We start from the raw sequence: 20279 nt of genomic DNA, 5'->3' as shown, positions 1-20279 counted from the left end.
GCAGCATGTTTCCTATAGCATAGCAGACCAGACCTCAACACCCCAAACCACCAGTGGAACCTACTTTCTGGTAGCAGTTCCCAGTCACACAGTTATAAAAAACAAACCACTTCATCTGTATAGTATTGAGTTGTGAATTAAAAAAAAAATATTCTCTTCATCTAGTGTTTGTTATTAATATCATAAACTAGACTGGCGCCTCGTGATTTTCTGTTAATGTGATGGTGGTGATGTTCTGAGAGTCTAACTGCATGCCAAATGGCAACCTTTTCCGTTTGGCCCTGGTCCAAAGTAGTGAGCTAGATAGGGAGAACAGACAGCCGCTCACCCGTCAGACAAACAAGTCACGGAAGTCTAGTTTACTGGTCTAAACACAGGGGAAAAGATAATATAATAATAATATAATATAAAAACACAAGTTGATTAAATTGGTTTCTAATTACATCCTGCTTTTGTTGTTTAAATTAACAAATTCAAATCTTGTTATTTTTTTATTTGAAAGCACATTTATGTCTATTGTAACATCTATTTGAAGAAATTGCCAAATATTTATAGAATGTGCAGTTAAATTAATACATACCAATTTAATTTGAACACACACACACACACACACACACACACACACACACACACACACACACACACACACACACACACAATGAGTGAGAGAGAGAAAACGAGAAAGAAAGAGTGTGAGAGAGAGACAGACAGAGACAGCCACACACACAGTTCCCCCAAAATAGAGTAGGCTTTTGTTACATTTGGCAGCCTGTAATAAACATACTCTCCCTCCCATGTCCCATGGGTCAACGTTTTGTAAGTGATTCGTCTTTCTATGTGATTTTACAAAAAAAAAGAAAACAATTAGGAAGAGAGGGAGGGAGGCAGTTGAACAATTTTGGAACAAGGCCAAAAGTGTAGAACTTTCCTTGCGTTCCCGGAAGTGTTGCTATAGCGACTGTCTCGGCTGTATCAACCGACAGAGAAAACCCCGGATTTGATCAGGAAAGTTTTCGAACTTTTAAAAAAAAAAGTGTCCTAAACTACTTTTACAATATCGTTAACAGTTTACGTTTCAATCTCCGAAATATAATGCAAAAGCGGTCTAATTTCAAAATTACAACATTGATTGGATAAATCCACGTTTTCATACTTTGGGCAAAATTAACTGGAGAGGATGAGTGCAAAATTAACAACGACACAAAAAGTGACCTTCCTACCAGACATCAACAAACCGGGCCAAGAGCAGACCAGTCCATGGTCCAGGTGGGTCGATATAACAATTAAACCTTTCATTTATTTATTTGTATCCTCAAATACACAAGTAGGCCTAACTATAATTTAAAAAATATATAAATATATAATAAGTTTGATGCTTGCTGTAAACATATAAGCCTATTTAGAGAAGATCTAGTGGCCAGCTGCCTAAACTATAATCGATATAAGCCTATTTAGAGAAGATCTAGTGGCCAGCTGCCTAAACTATAATCGATAAAAGCCTATTTAGAGAAGATCTAGCGGCCAGCTGCCTAAACTATAATCGATATAAGCCTATTTAGAGAAGATCTAGTGGCCAGCTGCCTAAACTATAATCGATATAAGCCTATTTAGAGAAGATCTAGTGGCCAGCTGCCTAAACTATAATCGATAAAAGCCTATTTAGAGAAGATCTAGCGGCCAGCTGCCTATCATAAACTGGGTGGTTCGAGCCCCTGAATGCTGATTGGCTGACTGTCATGGAATATCAGACCATATACCACTGGTATGACAAAACATGTATTTTGACTGGTCTAATTACGTTGGTAACCAGTTTATAATAGCAATATAGCACCTCCCGGGTTTATGATTCATGGCCAATATACCACGGCTATGGGCTGTTTCCAGAAATAAGAACAGCCCTTAGCCTTGGTATAGTCTATTGGCCATATACCACACCTCCTCGGGTGTACGCACACACCTTCAGGCGCAACATGGGGGGGGGGGGGGATCTAACTTGGCCACATCTACTCCATTCATAGATGCTAACTGCTTTAGCACCTGACTGATAGTCAGAAGATGTGTCGTGAATCCGGATGACCAGATGACTAGCAACAATGACAAGAAGCTGACATGAGGGGAATCGTAGGTGGTTTGTTTCAGCTAGTTGTCTCCAACGGAGGGGACTGTGGATCTCTCTGTCTCTGTCTCTGTCTCTGTCTCTGTCTCTGTCTCTGTCTCTGTCTCTGTCTCTCTCTCTCTCTCTCTGTCTCTCTCTCTCCCCCTTAGTATGTTTGTACATTAGTCAGTCACATGTGATATCTCAGACAGCATTGGTCCAACCCATAGCCATAGAGAAATCCAATTTATCATAGAGATCCGGTGTTTACAACATGACCCTAATTGTCCCCAAGGGGATTAGCTATAGTCATTAACTGAAATGTGTTAGTCACACGCAATATCTCAATTGGCCCAAGGGGGAGAGGGGGCTGTTTCATTCGTGGGGGACGACATTACTGTTGCCTTGTTTTATCTTCTTAAATTATGATTTTTTTTTCAATTAATAAAATAATATCTTCTTAAATTATCTTCTTGATCCTGTCTTTAATTTTTTTTCTTTTAACTGATGTCACATCTATGCTAATATGGCTCAAATTAGCCAACCACTGTAATGATGTATTAGCTAGCCAACCACTGTAATGATGTATTAGCTAGCCAACAACTAATGATGATGTATTAGCTAGCCAACAACTGTAATGATGTATTAGCTAGCCAACAACTAATGATGATGTATTAGCTAGCCAACAACTGTAATGATGTATTAGCTAGCCAACAACTGTAATGATGTATTAGCTAGCTAACCACTGTAATGATGTATTAGCTAGCCAACCACTGTAATGATGTATTAGCTAGCCAACCACTGTAATGATGATGTATTAGCTAGCCAACAACTGTAATGATGTATTAGCTAGCCAACCACTGTAATGATGATGTATTAGCTAGCCAACAACTGTAATGATGTATTAGCTAGCCAACAACTGTAATGATGATGTATTAGCTAGCCAACAACTGTAATGATGATGTATTAGCTAGCCAACAACTGTAATGATGATGTATTAGCTAGCCAACCACTGTAATGATGATGTATTAGCTAGCCAACCACTGTAATGATGTATTAGCTAGCCAACAACTGTAATGATGTATTAGCTAGCCAACAACTGTAATGATGATGTATTAGCTAGCCAACAACTGTAATGATGATGTATTAGCTAGCCAACAACTGTAATGATGATGTATTAGCTAGCCAACCACTGTAATGATGATGTATTAGCTAGCCAACAACTGTAATGATGTATTAGCTAGCCAACAACTGTAATGATGTATTAGCTAGCCAACAACTGTAATGATGTATTAGCTAGCCAACAACTGTAATGATGATGTATTAGCTAGCCAACAACTGTAATGATGTATTAGTTAGCCAACAACTGTAATGATGATGTATTAGCTAGCCAACCACTGTAATGATGATGTATTAGCTAGCCAACAATTGTAATGATGTATTAGCTAGCCAACAACTGTAATGATGATGTATTAGCTAGCCAACCACTGTAATGATGATGTACTAGCTAGCCAACCACTGTAATGATGATGTATTAGCTAGCCAACAACTGTAATGATGTGTTAGCTAGCCAACAACTGTAATGATGTATTAGCTAGCCAACCACTGTAATGATGATGTATTAGCTAGCCAACAACTGTAATGATGTGTTAGCTAGCCAACAACTGTAATGATGATGTATTAGCTAGCCAACAACTGTAATGATGATGTATTAGCTAGCCAACAACTGTAATGATGTATTAGCTAGCCAACAACTGTAATGATGTATTAGCTAGCCAACCACTGTAATGATGATGTATTAGCTAGCCAACAACTCTAATGATGTATTAGCTAGCCAACCACTGTAATGATGATGTATTAGCTAGCCAACAACTGTAATGATGTATTAGCTAGCCAACAACTGTAATGATGATGTATTAGCTAGCCAACAACTGTAATGATGTATTAGCTAGCCAACAAACTGTAATGATGATGTATTAGCTAGCCAACAACTGTAATGATGTATTAGCTAGCCAACAACTGTAATGATGATGTATTAGCTAGCCAACAACTGTAATGATGATGTATTAGCTAGCCAACAACCGTAATGATGTATTAGCTAGCCAACAACTGTAATGATGATGTATTAGCTAGCCAACAAACTGAAATGATGTATTAGCTAGCCAACAACTGTAATGATGTATTAGCTAGCCAACAACTGTAATGATGTATTAGCTAGCCAACAACTGTAATGATGTATTAGCTAGCCAACAACTGTAATGATGTATTAGCTAGCCAACAACTGTAATGATGATGTATTAGCTAGCCAACAACCGTAATGATGTATTAGCTAGCCAACCACTGTAATGATGATGTATTAGCTAGCCAACAACTGTAATGATGTATTAGCTAGCCAACAACTGTAATGATGATGTATTAGCTAGCCAACAACCGTAATGATGTATTAGCTAGCCAACAAACTGAAATGATGTATTAGCTAGCCAACAACTGTAATGATGTATTAGCTAGCCAACAACTGTAATGATGTATTAGCTAGCCAACAACTGTAATGATGTATTAGCTAGCCAACAACTGTAATGATGTATTAGCTAGCCAACAACTGTAATGATGATGTATTAGCTAGCCAACAACTGTAATGATGTATTAGCTAGCCAACAACTGCAATGATGATGTATTAGCTAGCCAACAACTGTAATGATGATGTATTAGCTAGCCAACAACCGTAATGATGTATTAGCTAGCCAACCACTGTAATGATGATGTATTAGCTAGCCAACCACTGTAATGATGATGTATTAGCTAGCCAACAACTGTAATGATGATGTATTAGCTAGCCAACCACTGTAATGATGATGTATTAGCTAGCCAACCACTGTAATGATGATGTATTAGCTAGCCAACCACTGTAATGATGATGTATTAGCTAGCCAACAACTGTAATGATGTATTAGCTAGCCAACCACTGTAATGATGATGTATTAGCTAGCCAACCACTGTAATGATGATGTATTAGCTAGCCAACAACTGTAATGATGATGTATTAGCTAGCCAACAAACTGTAATGATGTATTAGCTAGCCAACAACTGTAATGATGTATTAGCTAGCCAACAACTGTAATGATGTATTAGCTAGCCAACAACTGTAATGATGATGTATTAGCTAGCCAACAACTGTAATGATGTATTAGCTAGCCAACCACTGTAATGATGTATTAGCTAGCCAACAACTGTAATGATGATGTATTAGCTAGCCAACCACTGTAATGATGATGTATTAGCTAGCCAACAACTGTAATGATGTATTAGCTAGCCAACAACTGTAATGCTGTATTAGCTAGCCAACAACTGTAATGATGTATTAGCTAGCCAACAACTGTAATGATGATGTATTAGCTAGCCAACAACTGTAATGATGATGTATTAGCTAGCCAACAACCGTAATGATGTATTAGCTAGCCAACCACTGTAATGATGATGTATTAGCTAGCCAACAACTGTAATGATGTATTAGCTAGCCAACAACTGTAATGATGATGTATTAGCTAGCCAACAACCGTAATGATGTATTAGCTAGCCAACAACTGTAATGATGTATTAGCTAGCCAACAACTGTAATGATGATGTATTAGCTAGCCAACAACTGTAATGATGATGTATTAGCTAGCCAACAACCGTAATGATGTATTAGCTAGCCAACCACTGTAATGATGATGTATTAGCTAGCCAACAACTGTAATGATGTATCAGCTAGCCAACAACTGTAATGATGATGTATTAGCTAGCCAACAACCGTAATGATGTATTAGCTAGCCAACAACTGTAATGATGATGTATTAGCTAGCCAACAACTGTAATGATGTGTTAGCTAGCCAACAACTGTAATGATGTATTAGCTAGCCAACCACTGTAATGATGATGTATTCGCTAGCCAACAACTGTAATGATGTGTTAGCTAGCCAACAACTGTAATGATGATGTATTAGCTAGCCAACAACTGTAATGATGATGTATTAGCTAGCCAACAACTGTAATGATGTATTAGCTAGCCAACAACTGTAATGATGTATTAGCTAGCCAACCACTGTAATGATGATGTATTAGCTAGCCAACAACTCTAATGATGTATTAGCTAGCCAACCACTGTAATGATGATGTATTAGCTAGCCAACAACTGTAATGATGTATTAGCTAGCCAACAACTGTAATGATGATGTATTAGCTAGCCAACAACTGTAATGATGTATTAGCTAGCCAACAAACTGTAATGATGATGTATTAGCTAGCCAACAACTGTAATGATGTATTAGCTAGCCAACAACTGTAATGATGATGTATTAGCTAGCCAACAACTGTAATGATGATGTATTAGCTAGCCAACAACCGTAATGATGTATTAGCTAGCCAACAACTGTAATGATGATGTATTAGCTAGCCAACAACTCTAATGATGTATTAGCTAGCCAACCACTGTAATGATGATGTATTAGCTAGCCAACAACTGTAATGATGTATTAGCTAGCCAACAACTGTAATGATGATGTATTAGCTAGCCAACAACTGTAATGATGTATTAGCTAGCCAACAACTAATGATGATGTATTAGCTAGCCAACAACTGTAATGATGTATTAGCTAGCCAACAACTAATGATGATGTATTAGCTAGCCAACAACTGTAATGATGTATTAGCTAGCCAACAACTAATGATGATGTATTAGCTAGCCAACAACTGTAATGATGTATTAGCTAGCCAACAACTGTAATGATGTATTAGCTAGCTAACCACTGTAATGATGTATTAGCTAGCCAACCACTGTAATGATGTATTAGCTAGCCAACCACTGTAATGATGATGTATTAGCTAGCCAACAACTGTAATGATGTATTAGCTAGCCAACCACTGTAATGATGATGTATTAGCTAGCCAACAACTGTAATGATGTATTAGCTAGCCAACAACTGTAATGATGATGTATTAGCTAGCCAACAACTGTAATGATGATGTATTAGCTAGCCAACAACTGTAATGATGATGTATTAGCTAGCCAACCACTGTAATGATGATGTATTAGCTAGCCAACCACTGTAATGATGTATTAGCTAGCCAACAACTGTAATGATGTATTAGCTAGCCAACAACTGTAATGATGATGTATTAGCTAGCCAACAACTGTAATGATGATGTATTAGCTAGCCAACAACTGTAATGATGATGTATTAGCTAGCCAACCACTGTAATGATGATGTATTAGCTAGCCAACAACTGTAATGATGTATTAGCTAGCCAACAACTGTAATGATGTATTAGCTAGCCAACAACTGTAATGATGTATTAGCTAGCCAACAACTGTAATGATGATGTATTAGCTAGCCAACAACTGTAATGATGTATTAGTTAGCCAACAACTGTAATGATGATGTATTAGCTAGCCAACCACTGTAATGATGATGTATTAGCTAGCCAACAATTGTAATGATGTATTAGCTAGCCAACAACTGTAATGATGATGTATTAGCTAGCCAACCACTGTAATGATGATGTACTAGCTAGCCAACCACTGTAATGATGATGTATTAGCTAGCCAACAACTGTAATGATGTGTTAGCTAGCCAACAACTGTAATGATGTATTAGCTAGCCAACCACTGTAATGATGATGTATTAGCTAGCCAACAACTGTAATGATGTGTTAGCTAGCCAACAACTGTAATGATGATGTATTAGCTAGCCAACAACTGTAATGATGATGTATTAGCTAGCCAACAACTGTAATGATGTATTAGCTAGCCAACAACTGTAATGATGTATTAGCTAGCCAACCACTGTAATGATGATGTATTAGCTAGCCAACAACTCTAATGATGTATTAGCTAGCCAACCACTGTAATGATGATGTATTAGCTAGCCAACAACTGTAATGATGTATTAGCTAGCCAACAACTGTAATGATGATGTATTAGCTAGCCAACAACTGTAATGATGTATTAGCTAGCCAACAAACTGTAATGATGATGTATTAGCTAGCCAACAACTGTAATGATGTATTAGCTAGCCAACAACTGTAATGATGATGTATTAGCTAGCCAACAACTGTAATGATGATGTATTAGCTAGCCAACAACCGTAATGATGTATTAGCTAGCCAACAACTGTAATGATGATGTATTAGCTAGCCAACAAACTGAAATGATGTATTAGCTAGCCAACAACTGTAATGATGTATTAGCTAGCCAACAACTGTAATGATGTATTAGCTAGCCAACAACTGTAATGATGTATTAGCTAGCCAACAACTGTAATGATGTATTAGCTAGCCAACAACTGTAATGATGATGTATTAGCTAGCCAACAACCGTAATGATGTATTAGCTAGCCAACCACTGTAATGATGATGTATTAGCTAGCCAACAACTGTAATGATGTATTAGCTAGCCAACAACTGTAATGATGATGTATAGCTAGCCAACAACCGTAATGATGTATTAGCTAGCCAACAAACTGAAATGATGTATTAGCTAGCCAACAACTGTAATGATGTATTAGCTAGCCAACAACTGTAATGATGTATTAGCTAGCCAACAACTGTAATGATGTATTAGCTAGCCAACAACTGTAATGATGATGTATTAGCTAGCCAACAACTGTAATGATGTATTAGCTAGCCAACAACTGCAATGATGATGTATTAGCTAGCCAACAACTGTAATGATGATGTATTAGCTAGCCAACAACCGTAATGATGTATTAGCTAGCCAACCACTGTAATGATGATGTATTAGCTAGCCAACCACTGTAATGATGATGTATTAGCTAGCCAACAACTGTAATGATGATGTATTAGCTAGCCAACCACTGTAATGATGATGTATTAGCTAGCCAACCACTGTAATGATGATGTATTAGCTAGCCAACCACTGTAATGATGATGTATTAGCTAGCCAACAACTGTAATGATGTATTAGCTAGCCAACCACTGTAATGATGATGTATTAGCTAGCCAACCACTGTAATGATGATGTATTAGCTAGCCAACAACTGTAATGATGATGTATTAGCTAGCCAACAAACTGTAATGATGTATTAGCTAGCCAACAACTGTAATGATGTATTAGCTAGCCAACAACTGTAATGATGTATTAGCTAGCCAACAACTGTAATGATGATGTATTAGCTAGCCAACAACTGTAATGATGTATTAGCTAGCCAACCACTGTAATGATGTATTAGCTAGCCAACAACTGTAATGATGATGTATTAGCTAGCCAACCACTGTAATGATGATGTATTAGCTAGCCAACAACTGTAATGATGTATTAGCTAGCCAACAACTGTAATGCTGTATTAGCTAGCCAACAACTGTAATGATGTATTAGCTAGCCAACAACTGTAATGATGATGTATTAGCTAGCCAACAACTGTAATGATGATGTATTAGCTAGCCAACAACCGTAATGATGTATTAGCTAGCCAACCACTGTAATGATGATGTATTAGCTAGCCAACAACTGTAATGATGTATTAGCTAGCCAACAACTGTAATGATGATGTATTAGCTAGCCAACAACCGTAATGATGTATTAGCTAGCCAACAACTGTAATGATGTATTAGCTAGCCAACAACTGTAATGATGATGTATTAGCTAGCCAACAACTGTAATGATGATGTATTAGCTAGCCAACAACCGTAATGATGTATTAGCTAGCCAACCACTGTAATGATGATGTATTAGCTAGCCAACAACTGTAATGATGTATCAGCTAGCCAACAACTGTAATGATGATGTATTAGCTAGCCAACAACCGTAATGATGTATTAGCTAGCCAACAACTGTAATGATGATGTATTAGCTAGCCAACAACTGTAATGATGTGTTAGCTAGCCAACAACTGTAATGATGTATTAGCTAGCCAACCACTGTAATGATGATGTATTCGCTAGCCAACAACTGTAATGATGTGTTAGCTAGCCAACAACTGTAATGATGATGTATTAGCTAGCCAACAACTGTAATGATGATGTATTAGCTAGCCAACAACTGTAATGATGTATTAGCTAGCCAACAACTGTAATGATGTATTAGCTAGCCAACCACTGTAATGATGATGTATTAGCTAGCCAACAACTCTAATGATGTATTAGCTAGCCAACCACTGTAATGATGATGTATTAGCTAGCCAACAACTGTAATGATGTATTAGCTAGCCAACAACTGTAATGATGATGTATTAGCTAGCCAACAACTGTAATGATGTATTAGCTAGCCAACAAACTGTAATGATGATGTATTAGCTAGCCAACAACTGTAATGATGTATTAGCTAGCCAACAACTGTAATGATGATGTATTAGCTAGCCAACAACTGTAATGATGATGTATTAGCTAGCCAACAACCGTAATGATGTATTAGCTAGCCAACAACTGTAATGATGATGTATTAGCTAGCCAACAACTCTAATGATGTATTAGCTAGCCAACCACTGTAATGATGATGTATTAGCTAGCCAACAACTGTAATGATGTATTAGCTAGCCAACAACTGTAATGATGATGTATTAGCTAGCCAACAACTGTAATGATGTATTAGCTAGCCAACAAACTGTAATGATGATGTATTAGCTAGCCAACAACTGTAATGATGTATTAGCTAGCCAACAACTGTAATGATGATGTATTAGCTAGCCAACAACTGTAATGATGATGTATTAGCTAGCCAACAACCGTAATGATGTATTAGCTAGCCAACAACTGTAATGATGATGTATTAGCTAGCCAACAAACTGAAATGATGTATTAGCTAGCCAACAACTGTAATGATGTATTAGCTAGCCAACAACTGTAATGATGTATTAGCTAGCCAACAACTGTAATGATGTATTAGCTAGCCAACAACTGTAATGATGTATTAGCTAGCCAACAACTGTAATGATGATGTATTAGCTAGCCAACAACCGTAATGATGTATTAGCTAGCCAACCACTGTAATGATGATGTATTAGCTAGCCAACAACTGTAATGATGTATTAGCTAGCCAACAACTGTAATGATGATGTATTAGCTAGCCAACAACCGTAATGATGTATTAGCTAGCCAACAAACTGAAATGATGTATTAGCTAGCCAACAACTGTAATGATGTATTAGCTAGCCAACAACTGTAATGATGTATTAGCTAGCCAACAACTGTAATGATGATGTATTAGCTAGCCAACAACTGTAATGATGTATTAGCTAGCCAACAACTGTAATGATGATGTATTAGCTAGCCAACAACTGTAATGATGTATTAGCTAGCCAACAACTGTAATGAGGATGTATTAGCTAGCCAACAACTGTAATGATGATGTATTAGCTAGCCAACAACCGTAATGATGTATTAGCTAGCCAACCACTGTAATGATGATGTATTAGCTAGCCAACCACTGTAATGATGATGTATTAGCTAGCCAACAACTGTAATGATGATGTATTAGCTAGCCAACCACTGTAATGATGATGTATTAGCTAGCCAACCACTGTAATGATGATGTATTAGCTAGCCAACCACTGTAATGATGATGTATTAGCTAGCCAACAACTGTAATGATGTATTAGCTAGCCAACCACTGTAATGATGATGTATTAGCTAGCCAACCACTGTAATGATGATGTATTAGCTAGCCAACCACTGTAATGATGATGTATTAGCTAGCCAACAAACTGTAATGATGTATTAGCTAGCCAACAACTGTAATGATGTATTAGCTAGCCAACAACTGTAATGATGTATTAGCTAGCCAACAACTGTAATGATGATGTATTAGCTAGCCAACAACTGTAATGATGTATTAGCTAGCCAACCACTGTAATGATGTATTAGCTAGCCAACAACTGTAATGATGATGTATTAGCTAGCCAACCACTGTAATGATGATGTATTAGCTAGCCAACAACTGTAATGATGTATTAGCTAGCCAACAACTGTAATGCTGTATTAGCTAGCCAACAACTGTAATGATGTATTAGCTAGCCAACAACTGTAATGATGATGTATTAGCTAGCCAACAACTGTAATGATGATGTATTAGCTAGCCAACAACCGTAATGATGTATTAGCTAGCCAACCACTGTAATGATGATGTATTAGCTAGCCAACAACTGTAATGATGTATTAGCTAGCCAACAACTGTAATGATGATGTATTAGCTAGCCAACAACCGTAATGATGTATTAGCTAGCCAACCACTGTAATGATGATGTATTAGCTAGCCAACAACTGTAATGATGTATTAGCTAGCCAACGACTGTAATGATGATGTATTAGCTAGCCAACAACCGTAATGATGTATTAGCTAGCCAACAACTGTAATGATGATGTATTAGCTAGCCAACAACTGTAATGATGTATTAGCTAGCCAACAACTCTAATGATGTATTAGCTAGCCAACAACTGTAATGATGATGTATTAGCTAGCCAACAACTGTAATGATGTATTAGCTAGCCAACAACTGTAATGATGTACTAGCTAGCCAACAACTGTAATGATGTATTAGCTAGCCAACAACCGTAATGATGTATTAGCTAGCCAACCACTCTAATGATGTATTAGCTAGCCAACAACTGTAATGATGTATTAGCTAGCCAACAACTGTAATGATGATGTATTAGCTAGCCAACAACTGTAATGATGATGTATTAGCTAGCCAACAACTGTAATGATGATGTATTAGCTAGCCAACAACCGTAATGATGTATTAGCTAGCCAACCACTGTAATGATGATGTATTAGCTAGCCAACCACTGTAATGATGATGTATTAGCTAGCCAACAACTGTAATGATGATGTATTAGCTAGCCAACCACTGTAATGATGATGTATTAGCTAGCCAACCACTGTAATGATGATGTATTAGCTAGCCAACCACTGTAATGATGATGTATTAGCTAGCCAACCACTGTAATGATGATGTATTAGCTAGCCAACAACTGTAATGATGATGTATTAGCTAGCCAACAAACTGAAATGATGTATTAGCTAGCCAACAAACTGTAATGATGTATTAGCTAGCCAACAACTGTAATGATGTATTAGCTAGCCTACAACTGTAATGATGTATTAGCTAGCCAACAACTGTAATGATGATGTATTAGCTAGCCAACAACTGTAATGATGTATTAGCTAGCCAACCACTGTAATGATGTATTAGCTAGCCAACAACTGTAATGATGATGTATTAGCTAGCCAACCACTGTAATGATGATGTATTAGCTAGCCAACAACTGTAATGATGTATTAGCTAGCCAACAACTGTAATGATGTATTAGCTAGCCAACAACTGTAATGATGATGTATTAGCTAGCCAACCACTGTAATGATGATGTATTAGCTAGCCAACAACTGTAATGATGTATTAGCTAGCCAACAACTGTAATGATGTATTAGCTAGCCAACAACTGTAATGATGTATTAGCTAGCCAACAACTGTAATGATGATGTATTAGCTAGCCAACAACTGTAATGATGATGTATTAGCTAGCCAACAACTGTAATGATGATGTATTAGCTAGCCAACAACTGTAATGATGTATTAGCTAGCCAACAACTGTAATGATGATGTATTAGCTAGCCAACAACCGTAATGATGTATTAGCTAGCCAACCACTGTAATGATGATGTATTAGCTAGCCAACAACCGTAATGATGTATTAGCTAGCCAACCACTGTAATGATGATGTATTAGCTAGCCAACAACCGTAATGATGTATTAGCTAGCCAACAACTGTAATGATGATGTATTAGCTAGCCAACAACCGTAATGATGTATTAGCTAGCCAACCACTGTAATGATGATGTATTAGCTAGCCAACAACCGTAATGATGTATTAGCTAGCCAACAACTGTAATGATGATGTATTAGCTAGCCAACAACCGTAATGATGTATTAGCTAGCCAACCACTGTAATGATGATGTATTAGCTAGCCAACAACCGTAATGATGTATTAGCTAGCCAACAACTGTAATGATGATGTATTAGCTAGCCAACAACCGTAATGATGTATTAGCTAGCCAACAACTGTAATGATGATGTATTAGCTAGCCAACAACCGTAATGATGTATTAGCTAGCCAACAACCGTAATGATGTATTAGCTAGCCAACAACTGTAATGATCTATAATAAAGTAGTTGATATCAGACATTACCCATCTATATAAAAAGTAGTTGATATCAGACATTACCCATCTATATAAAGTAGTTAGTTAATATTACAGACATTACACTTTGAAAGTCATATCAGAGAACGATCTTGACCAAGGCCTTCACATGTTTTTAGGATGCAGAAGAAGGGAAAAGAGACTGAAACAGCTCAGCCTGCAAAAAGCCAGACCCCAACAGTTTCCAAGGATGAAATCGCCCTGTAAGTCAATTCATTTGCCTTTAATCAGTTGAATCGCCCTGTAAGTCAATTCATTTGCCTTTAATCAGTTGAATCGTCCTGTAAATCAATTCATTTGCCTTTAATCAGTTGAATCGCCCCGTATTCAATTCACTTGTTTATTATGTGTGTAGGTCTGCTCAGCTCAATTCAGTGCAGTTTACATGTTCACCAGTAGAGGTCACCACAGACCAATGCTGGGTGATTGTCTACTTCACTTTAAAGCCCTGTTCTTCTGTCTGTCCATGACTGCCATCAACTAAAGGTAGTGATGGGGGAAACAAAGCTTCCTGAAGCATTGAGGCTTTTCAGCCAATTGGGTAAAAGAAAATAAAAAGGTTTAATTTCCCTGAGCTTCATTATCCGGTTACAGTGCACTTTAGTGACATCTGCTGGTCAGCGATAAATAGCAACGTGTGATTCGTAGTTTTTTCCCAATGCTGATATTATCAAAACTCCGAAGCGCAGCGCTAAACTGTTGGTTTTAGTAGCCTCTAGTTAGTTGGATTACCAGGTTAGTAGCCTCTAGTTAGTTTGATTACCAGGTTAGTAGCCTCTAGTTAGTTGGATTACCAGGTTAGTAGCCTGTCGTCAGTTGGATTACCAGGTTAGGAGCCTATAGTTAGTTGGATTACCAGGTTAGTAGCCTATAGTTAGTTGGATTACCAGGTTAGTAGCCTATAGTTAGTTGGATTACCAGGTTAGTAGCCTGTAGTTAGTTGGATTACCAGGTTAGTAGCCTATAGTCAGTTGGATTACCAGGTTAGTAGCCTATAGTTAGTTGGATTACCAGGTTAGGAGCCTATAGTTAGTTGGATTACCAGGTTAGTAGCCTCTAGTTAGTTGGATTACCAGGTTAGGAGCCTCTAGTTAGTTGGATTACCAGGTTAGTAGCCTCTAGTTAGTTGGATTACCAGGTTAGGAGCCTATAGTTAGTTGGATTACCAGGTTAGTAGCCTCTAGTTAGTTGGATTACCAGGTTAGTAGCCTCTAGTTAGTTGGATTACCAGGTTAGTAGCCTATAGTTAGTTGGATTACCAGGTTAGTAGCCTATAGTCACTTGGATTACCAGGTTAGTAGCCTCTAGTTAGTTGGATTACCAGGTTAGTAGCCTATAGTCAGTTGGATTACGAGGTTAGTAGCCTGTAGTCAGTTGGATTACCAGGTTAGTAGCCTCTAGTCAGTTGGATTACCAGGTTAGTAGCCTGTAGTCAGTTGGATTACCAGGTTAGTAGCCTATAGTCAGTTGGATTACGAGGTTAGTAGCCTGTAGTCAGCTGGATTACCAGATTAGTAGCCTGTAGTCAGTTGGATTACCAGGTTAGTAGCCTGTAGTCAGTTGGATTACCAGGTTAGTAGCCTCAAGTTAGTTGGATTACCAGGTTAGTAGCCTGTAGTCAGTTGGATTACCAGGTTAGTAGCCTGTAGTCAGTTGGATTACCAGGTTAGTAGCCTGTAGTTAGTTGGATTACCAGGTTAGTAGCCTGTAGTCAGTTGGATTACCAGGTTAGTAGCCTGTAGTCAGTTGGATTACCAGGTTAGTAGCCTGTAGTCAGTGTGATAACCAGGTTAGTAGCCTATAGTCAGTTGGATTACCAGGTTAGTAGCCTCTAGTTAGTTGGATTACCAGGTTAGTAGCCTATAGTCAGTTGGATTACGAGGTTAGTAGCCTGTAGTCAGTTGGATTGCCAGGTTAGTAGCCTATAGTCAGTTGGATTACCAGGTTAGTAGCCTCTAGTTAGTTGGATTACCAGGTTAGTAGCCTATAGTCAGTTGGATTGCCAGGTTAGTAGCCTGTCGTCAGTTGGATTACCAGGTTAGTAGCCTCTAGTTAGTTGGATTACCAGGTTAGTAGCCTATAGTCACTTGGATTACCAGGTTAGTAGCCTGTAGTCAGTTGGATTACCAGGTTAGTAGCCTATAGTCACTTGGATTACCAGGTTAGTAGCCTCTAGTTAGTTGGATTACCAGGTTAGTAGCCTATAGTCAGTTGGATTACGAGGTTAGTAGCCTGTAGTCAGTTGGATTACCAGGTTAGTAGCCTCTAGTCAGTTGGATTACCAGGTTAGTAGCCTGTAGTCAGTTGGATTACCAGGTTAGTAGCCTATAGTCAGTTGGATTACAAGGTTAGTAGCCTGTAGTCAGCTGGATTACCAGGTTAGTAGCCTGTAGTCAGTTGGATTACCAGGTTAGTAGCCTGTAGTCAGTTGGATTACCAGGTTAGTAGCCTCGAGTTAGTTGGATTACCAGGTTAGTAGCCTGTCGTCAGTTGGATTACCAGGTTAGTAGCCTCTAGTCAGTTGGATTACCAGGTTAGTAGCCTGTAGTCAGTTGGATTGGCAGGTTAGTAGCCTGTAGTCAGTTGGATTGCCAGGTTAGTAGCCTATAGTCAGTTGGATTACCAGGTTAGTAGCCTATAGTTAGTTGGATTACCAGGTTAGTAGCCTATAGTTAGTTGGATTACCAGGTTAGTAGCCTGTAGTCAGTTGGATTACCAGGTTAGTAGCCTCTAGTTAGTTGGATTACCAACCAGGATCACATCACCCTTCCCTTTGAAGCCTTCAGATTGACTATGGTTCTAAAACGGAATCGATGTCATTATTTAGGATGCTTAAGACTGAAGCGTATACTATATATACTATACTAAATTAAACCAATTATTTAAACCACTAGGCTACCCTGCCTCCCCTACACTCTAACCACTAGGCTACCCTGCCGCCTCTACACTCTAACCACTAGGCTACCCTGCCTCCTCTACACTCTAACCACTAGGCTACCCTGCCTCCTCTACACTCTAACCACTAGGCGACCCTGCCCCCTCTACACTCTAACCACTAGGCTACCTGCCACCTGTACACTCTAACCACTAGGCTACCCTACCGCCTCTACACTCTAACCACTAGGCTACCCTACCGCCTCTACACTCTAACCACTAGGCTTCCCTACCTCCTCTACACTCTAACCACTAGGCTACCCTACCGCCTCTACACTCTAACCACTAGGCTACCATACCGCCTCTACACTCTAACCACTAGGCCACGCTGCAGCCCCTACACTCTAACCACTAGGCTACCATACCACCTCCACACTCTAACCACTAGGCTACCCTGCCTCCTCTACACTCTAACCACTAGGCTACCTACCTCCTCTACACTCTAACCACTAGGCTACCTGCCTCCCCTACACTCTAACCACTAGGCTACCATACCGCCTCCACACTCTAACCACTAGGCTATCATACCACCTCTACACTCTAACCACTAGGCTACCATACCACCTCTACACTCTAACCACTAGGCTACCCTGCAGCCCCTACATTCTAACCACTAGGCTACCATACCGCCTCTACACTCTAACCACTAGGCTACCATACCGCCTCTACACTCTAACCACTAGGCTACCATACCGCCTCTACACTCTAACCACTAGGCTACCCTACCCCCTCTACACTCTAACCACTAGGCTACCATACCGCCTCTACACTAACCACTAGGCTACCCTACCCCCTCTACACTCTAACCACTAGGCTACCATACCGTCTGTACACTAACCACTAGGCTACCCTACCCCCTCTACACTCTAACCACTAGGCTACCCTACCCCCTCTACACTCTAACCACTAGGCTACCCTACCCCCTCTACACTCTAACCACTAGGCTACCCTACCCCCTCTACACTCTAACCACTAGGCTACCCTGCCGCCTCTACACTCTAACCACTAGGCTACCCTGCCGCCTCTACACTCTAACCACTAGGCTACCCTACCCCCTCTACACTCTAACCACTAGGCTACCCAGCCTTGAATGAGAGTTGCCCACTCTACCTGCTGAGCTGTGTAGAAAATCCTAACTAGATGTACAAGTATGGTATCCATTAACTAGGTAACTAGATTCCAGTACAGGTGGGTGTTGGAAAGCAGCAACAGGAAGTTGTTCTTTGATGTTTTTGTTTTCCTTTCTTTGTTCAGGTTTTAAATCTTCTCTGTCTGTTGTCAGGTTCCGTAACAGCGTGAGACAGAACGCCTGTGTAGAGATGCTGCGTGGAGGGTTCCACAGGTCAGAAACACACACACGCACACACACTTCATAACTAATTAAACACAGGTACACACTTCATAACTAACTAAACACAGGCACACACTTCATAACTAATTAAACACAGGCACACACTTCATAATTAAACACAGGTACACACTTCATAACTAATTAAACACAGGTACACACTTCATAACTAATTAAACACAGGTACACACTTCATAACTAATTAAACACAGGTACACACTTCATAACTAATTAAACACAGGCACACACTTCATAACTAAACACAGGTACACACTTCATAACTAATTAAACACAGGTACACACTTCATAACTAATTAAACACAGGTACACACTTCATAACTAATTAAACACAGGCACACACTTCATAACTAAACACAGGTACACACTTCATAACTAATTAAACACAGGTACACACTTCATAACTAATTAAACACAGGTACACACTTCATAACTAATTAAACACAGGTACACACTTCATAACTAAACACAGGTACACACTTCATAACTAATTAAACACAGGTACACACTTCATAACTAATTAAACACAGGTACACACTTCATAACTAATTAAACACAGGTACACACTTCATAACTAAACACAGGTACACACTTCATAACTAATTAAACACAGGTACACACTTCATAACTAATTAAACACAGGTACACACTTCATAACTAAACACAGGTACACACTTCATAACTAATTAAACACAGGTACACACTTCATAACTAATTAAACACAGGTACACACTTCATAACTAAACACAGGTACACACTTCATAACTAATTAAACACAGGTACACACTTTAACTACAACAGGTAAACACAGGTACACACTTCATAACTAATTAAACACAGGTACACACTTCATAACTAAACACAGGTACACACTTCATAACTAAACACAGGTACACACTTCATAACTAATTAAACACAGGTACACACTTCATAACTAATTAAACACAGGTACACACTTCATAACTAAACACAGGTACACACTTCATAACTAATTAAACACAGGTACACACTTCATAACTAAACACAGGTACACACTTCATAACTAATTAAACACAGGTACACACTTCATAACTAATTAAACACAGGTACACACTTCATAACTAAACACAGGTACACACTTCATAACTAATTAAACACAGGTACACACTTCATAACTAAACACAGGTACACACTTCATAACTAATTAGACATACACACTTCATAACTAACTAAACACAGGTACACACTTCATAACTAATTAAACACAGGTACACACTTCATAACTAATTAAACACGGGTACACACTTCATAACTAACTAAACACAGGTACACACTTCATAACTAATTAAACATACACACTTCATAACTAATTAAACACAGGTACACACTTCATAACTAAACACAGGTACACACTTCATAACTAATTAAACATACACACTTCATAACTAACTAAACACAGGTACACACTTCATAACTAAACACAGGTACACACTTCATAACTAATTAAACACAGGTACACACTTCATAACTAAACACAGGTACACACTTCATAACTAATTAAACATACACACTTCATAACTAACTAAACACAGGTACACACTTCATAACTAAACACAGGTACACACTTCATAACTAATTAAACATACACACTTCATAACTAACTAAACACAGGTACACACTTCATAACTAAACACAGGTACACACTTCATAACTA

The 20279-nt window shown here is 38.5% G+C and overlaps 1 protein-coding gene across 2 annotated transcripts in view; it reads left to right on the top strand.

Annotated features, from left to right (window-relative positions):
• Positions 1-970: 970 nt before the first annotated feature.
• The window catches only part of ttc29 (tetratricopeptide repeat domain 29), a 41723-nt gene continuing 22414 nt past the window's right edge, over positions 971-20279 (top strand). For both annotated transcript variants that reach the window (XM_031791614.1, XM_031791613.1), the window contains exons 1-3: positions 971-1266; positions 14406-14489; positions 18503-18562. In XM_031791614.1, the coding sequence (XP_031647474.1) occupies positions 1178-1266; positions 14406-14489; positions 18503-18562 (233 nt within the window). In that variant the 5' untranslated portion in view covers positions 971-1177. The remainder of the gene's footprint in view (positions 1267-14405; positions 14490-18502; positions 18563-20279) is intronic.

The sequence above is a fragment of the Oncorhynchus kisutch genome, linkage group LG16 (genome assembly GCF_002021735.2).
Source record: "Oncorhynchus kisutch isolate 150728-3 linkage group LG16, Okis_V2, whole genome shotgun sequence".
Lineage (NCBI taxonomy): Eukaryota > Metazoa > Chordata > Actinopteri > Salmoniformes > Salmonidae > Oncorhynchus > Oncorhynchus kisutch.
This window is presented reverse-complemented; position numbering and strand designations above follow the sequence as displayed.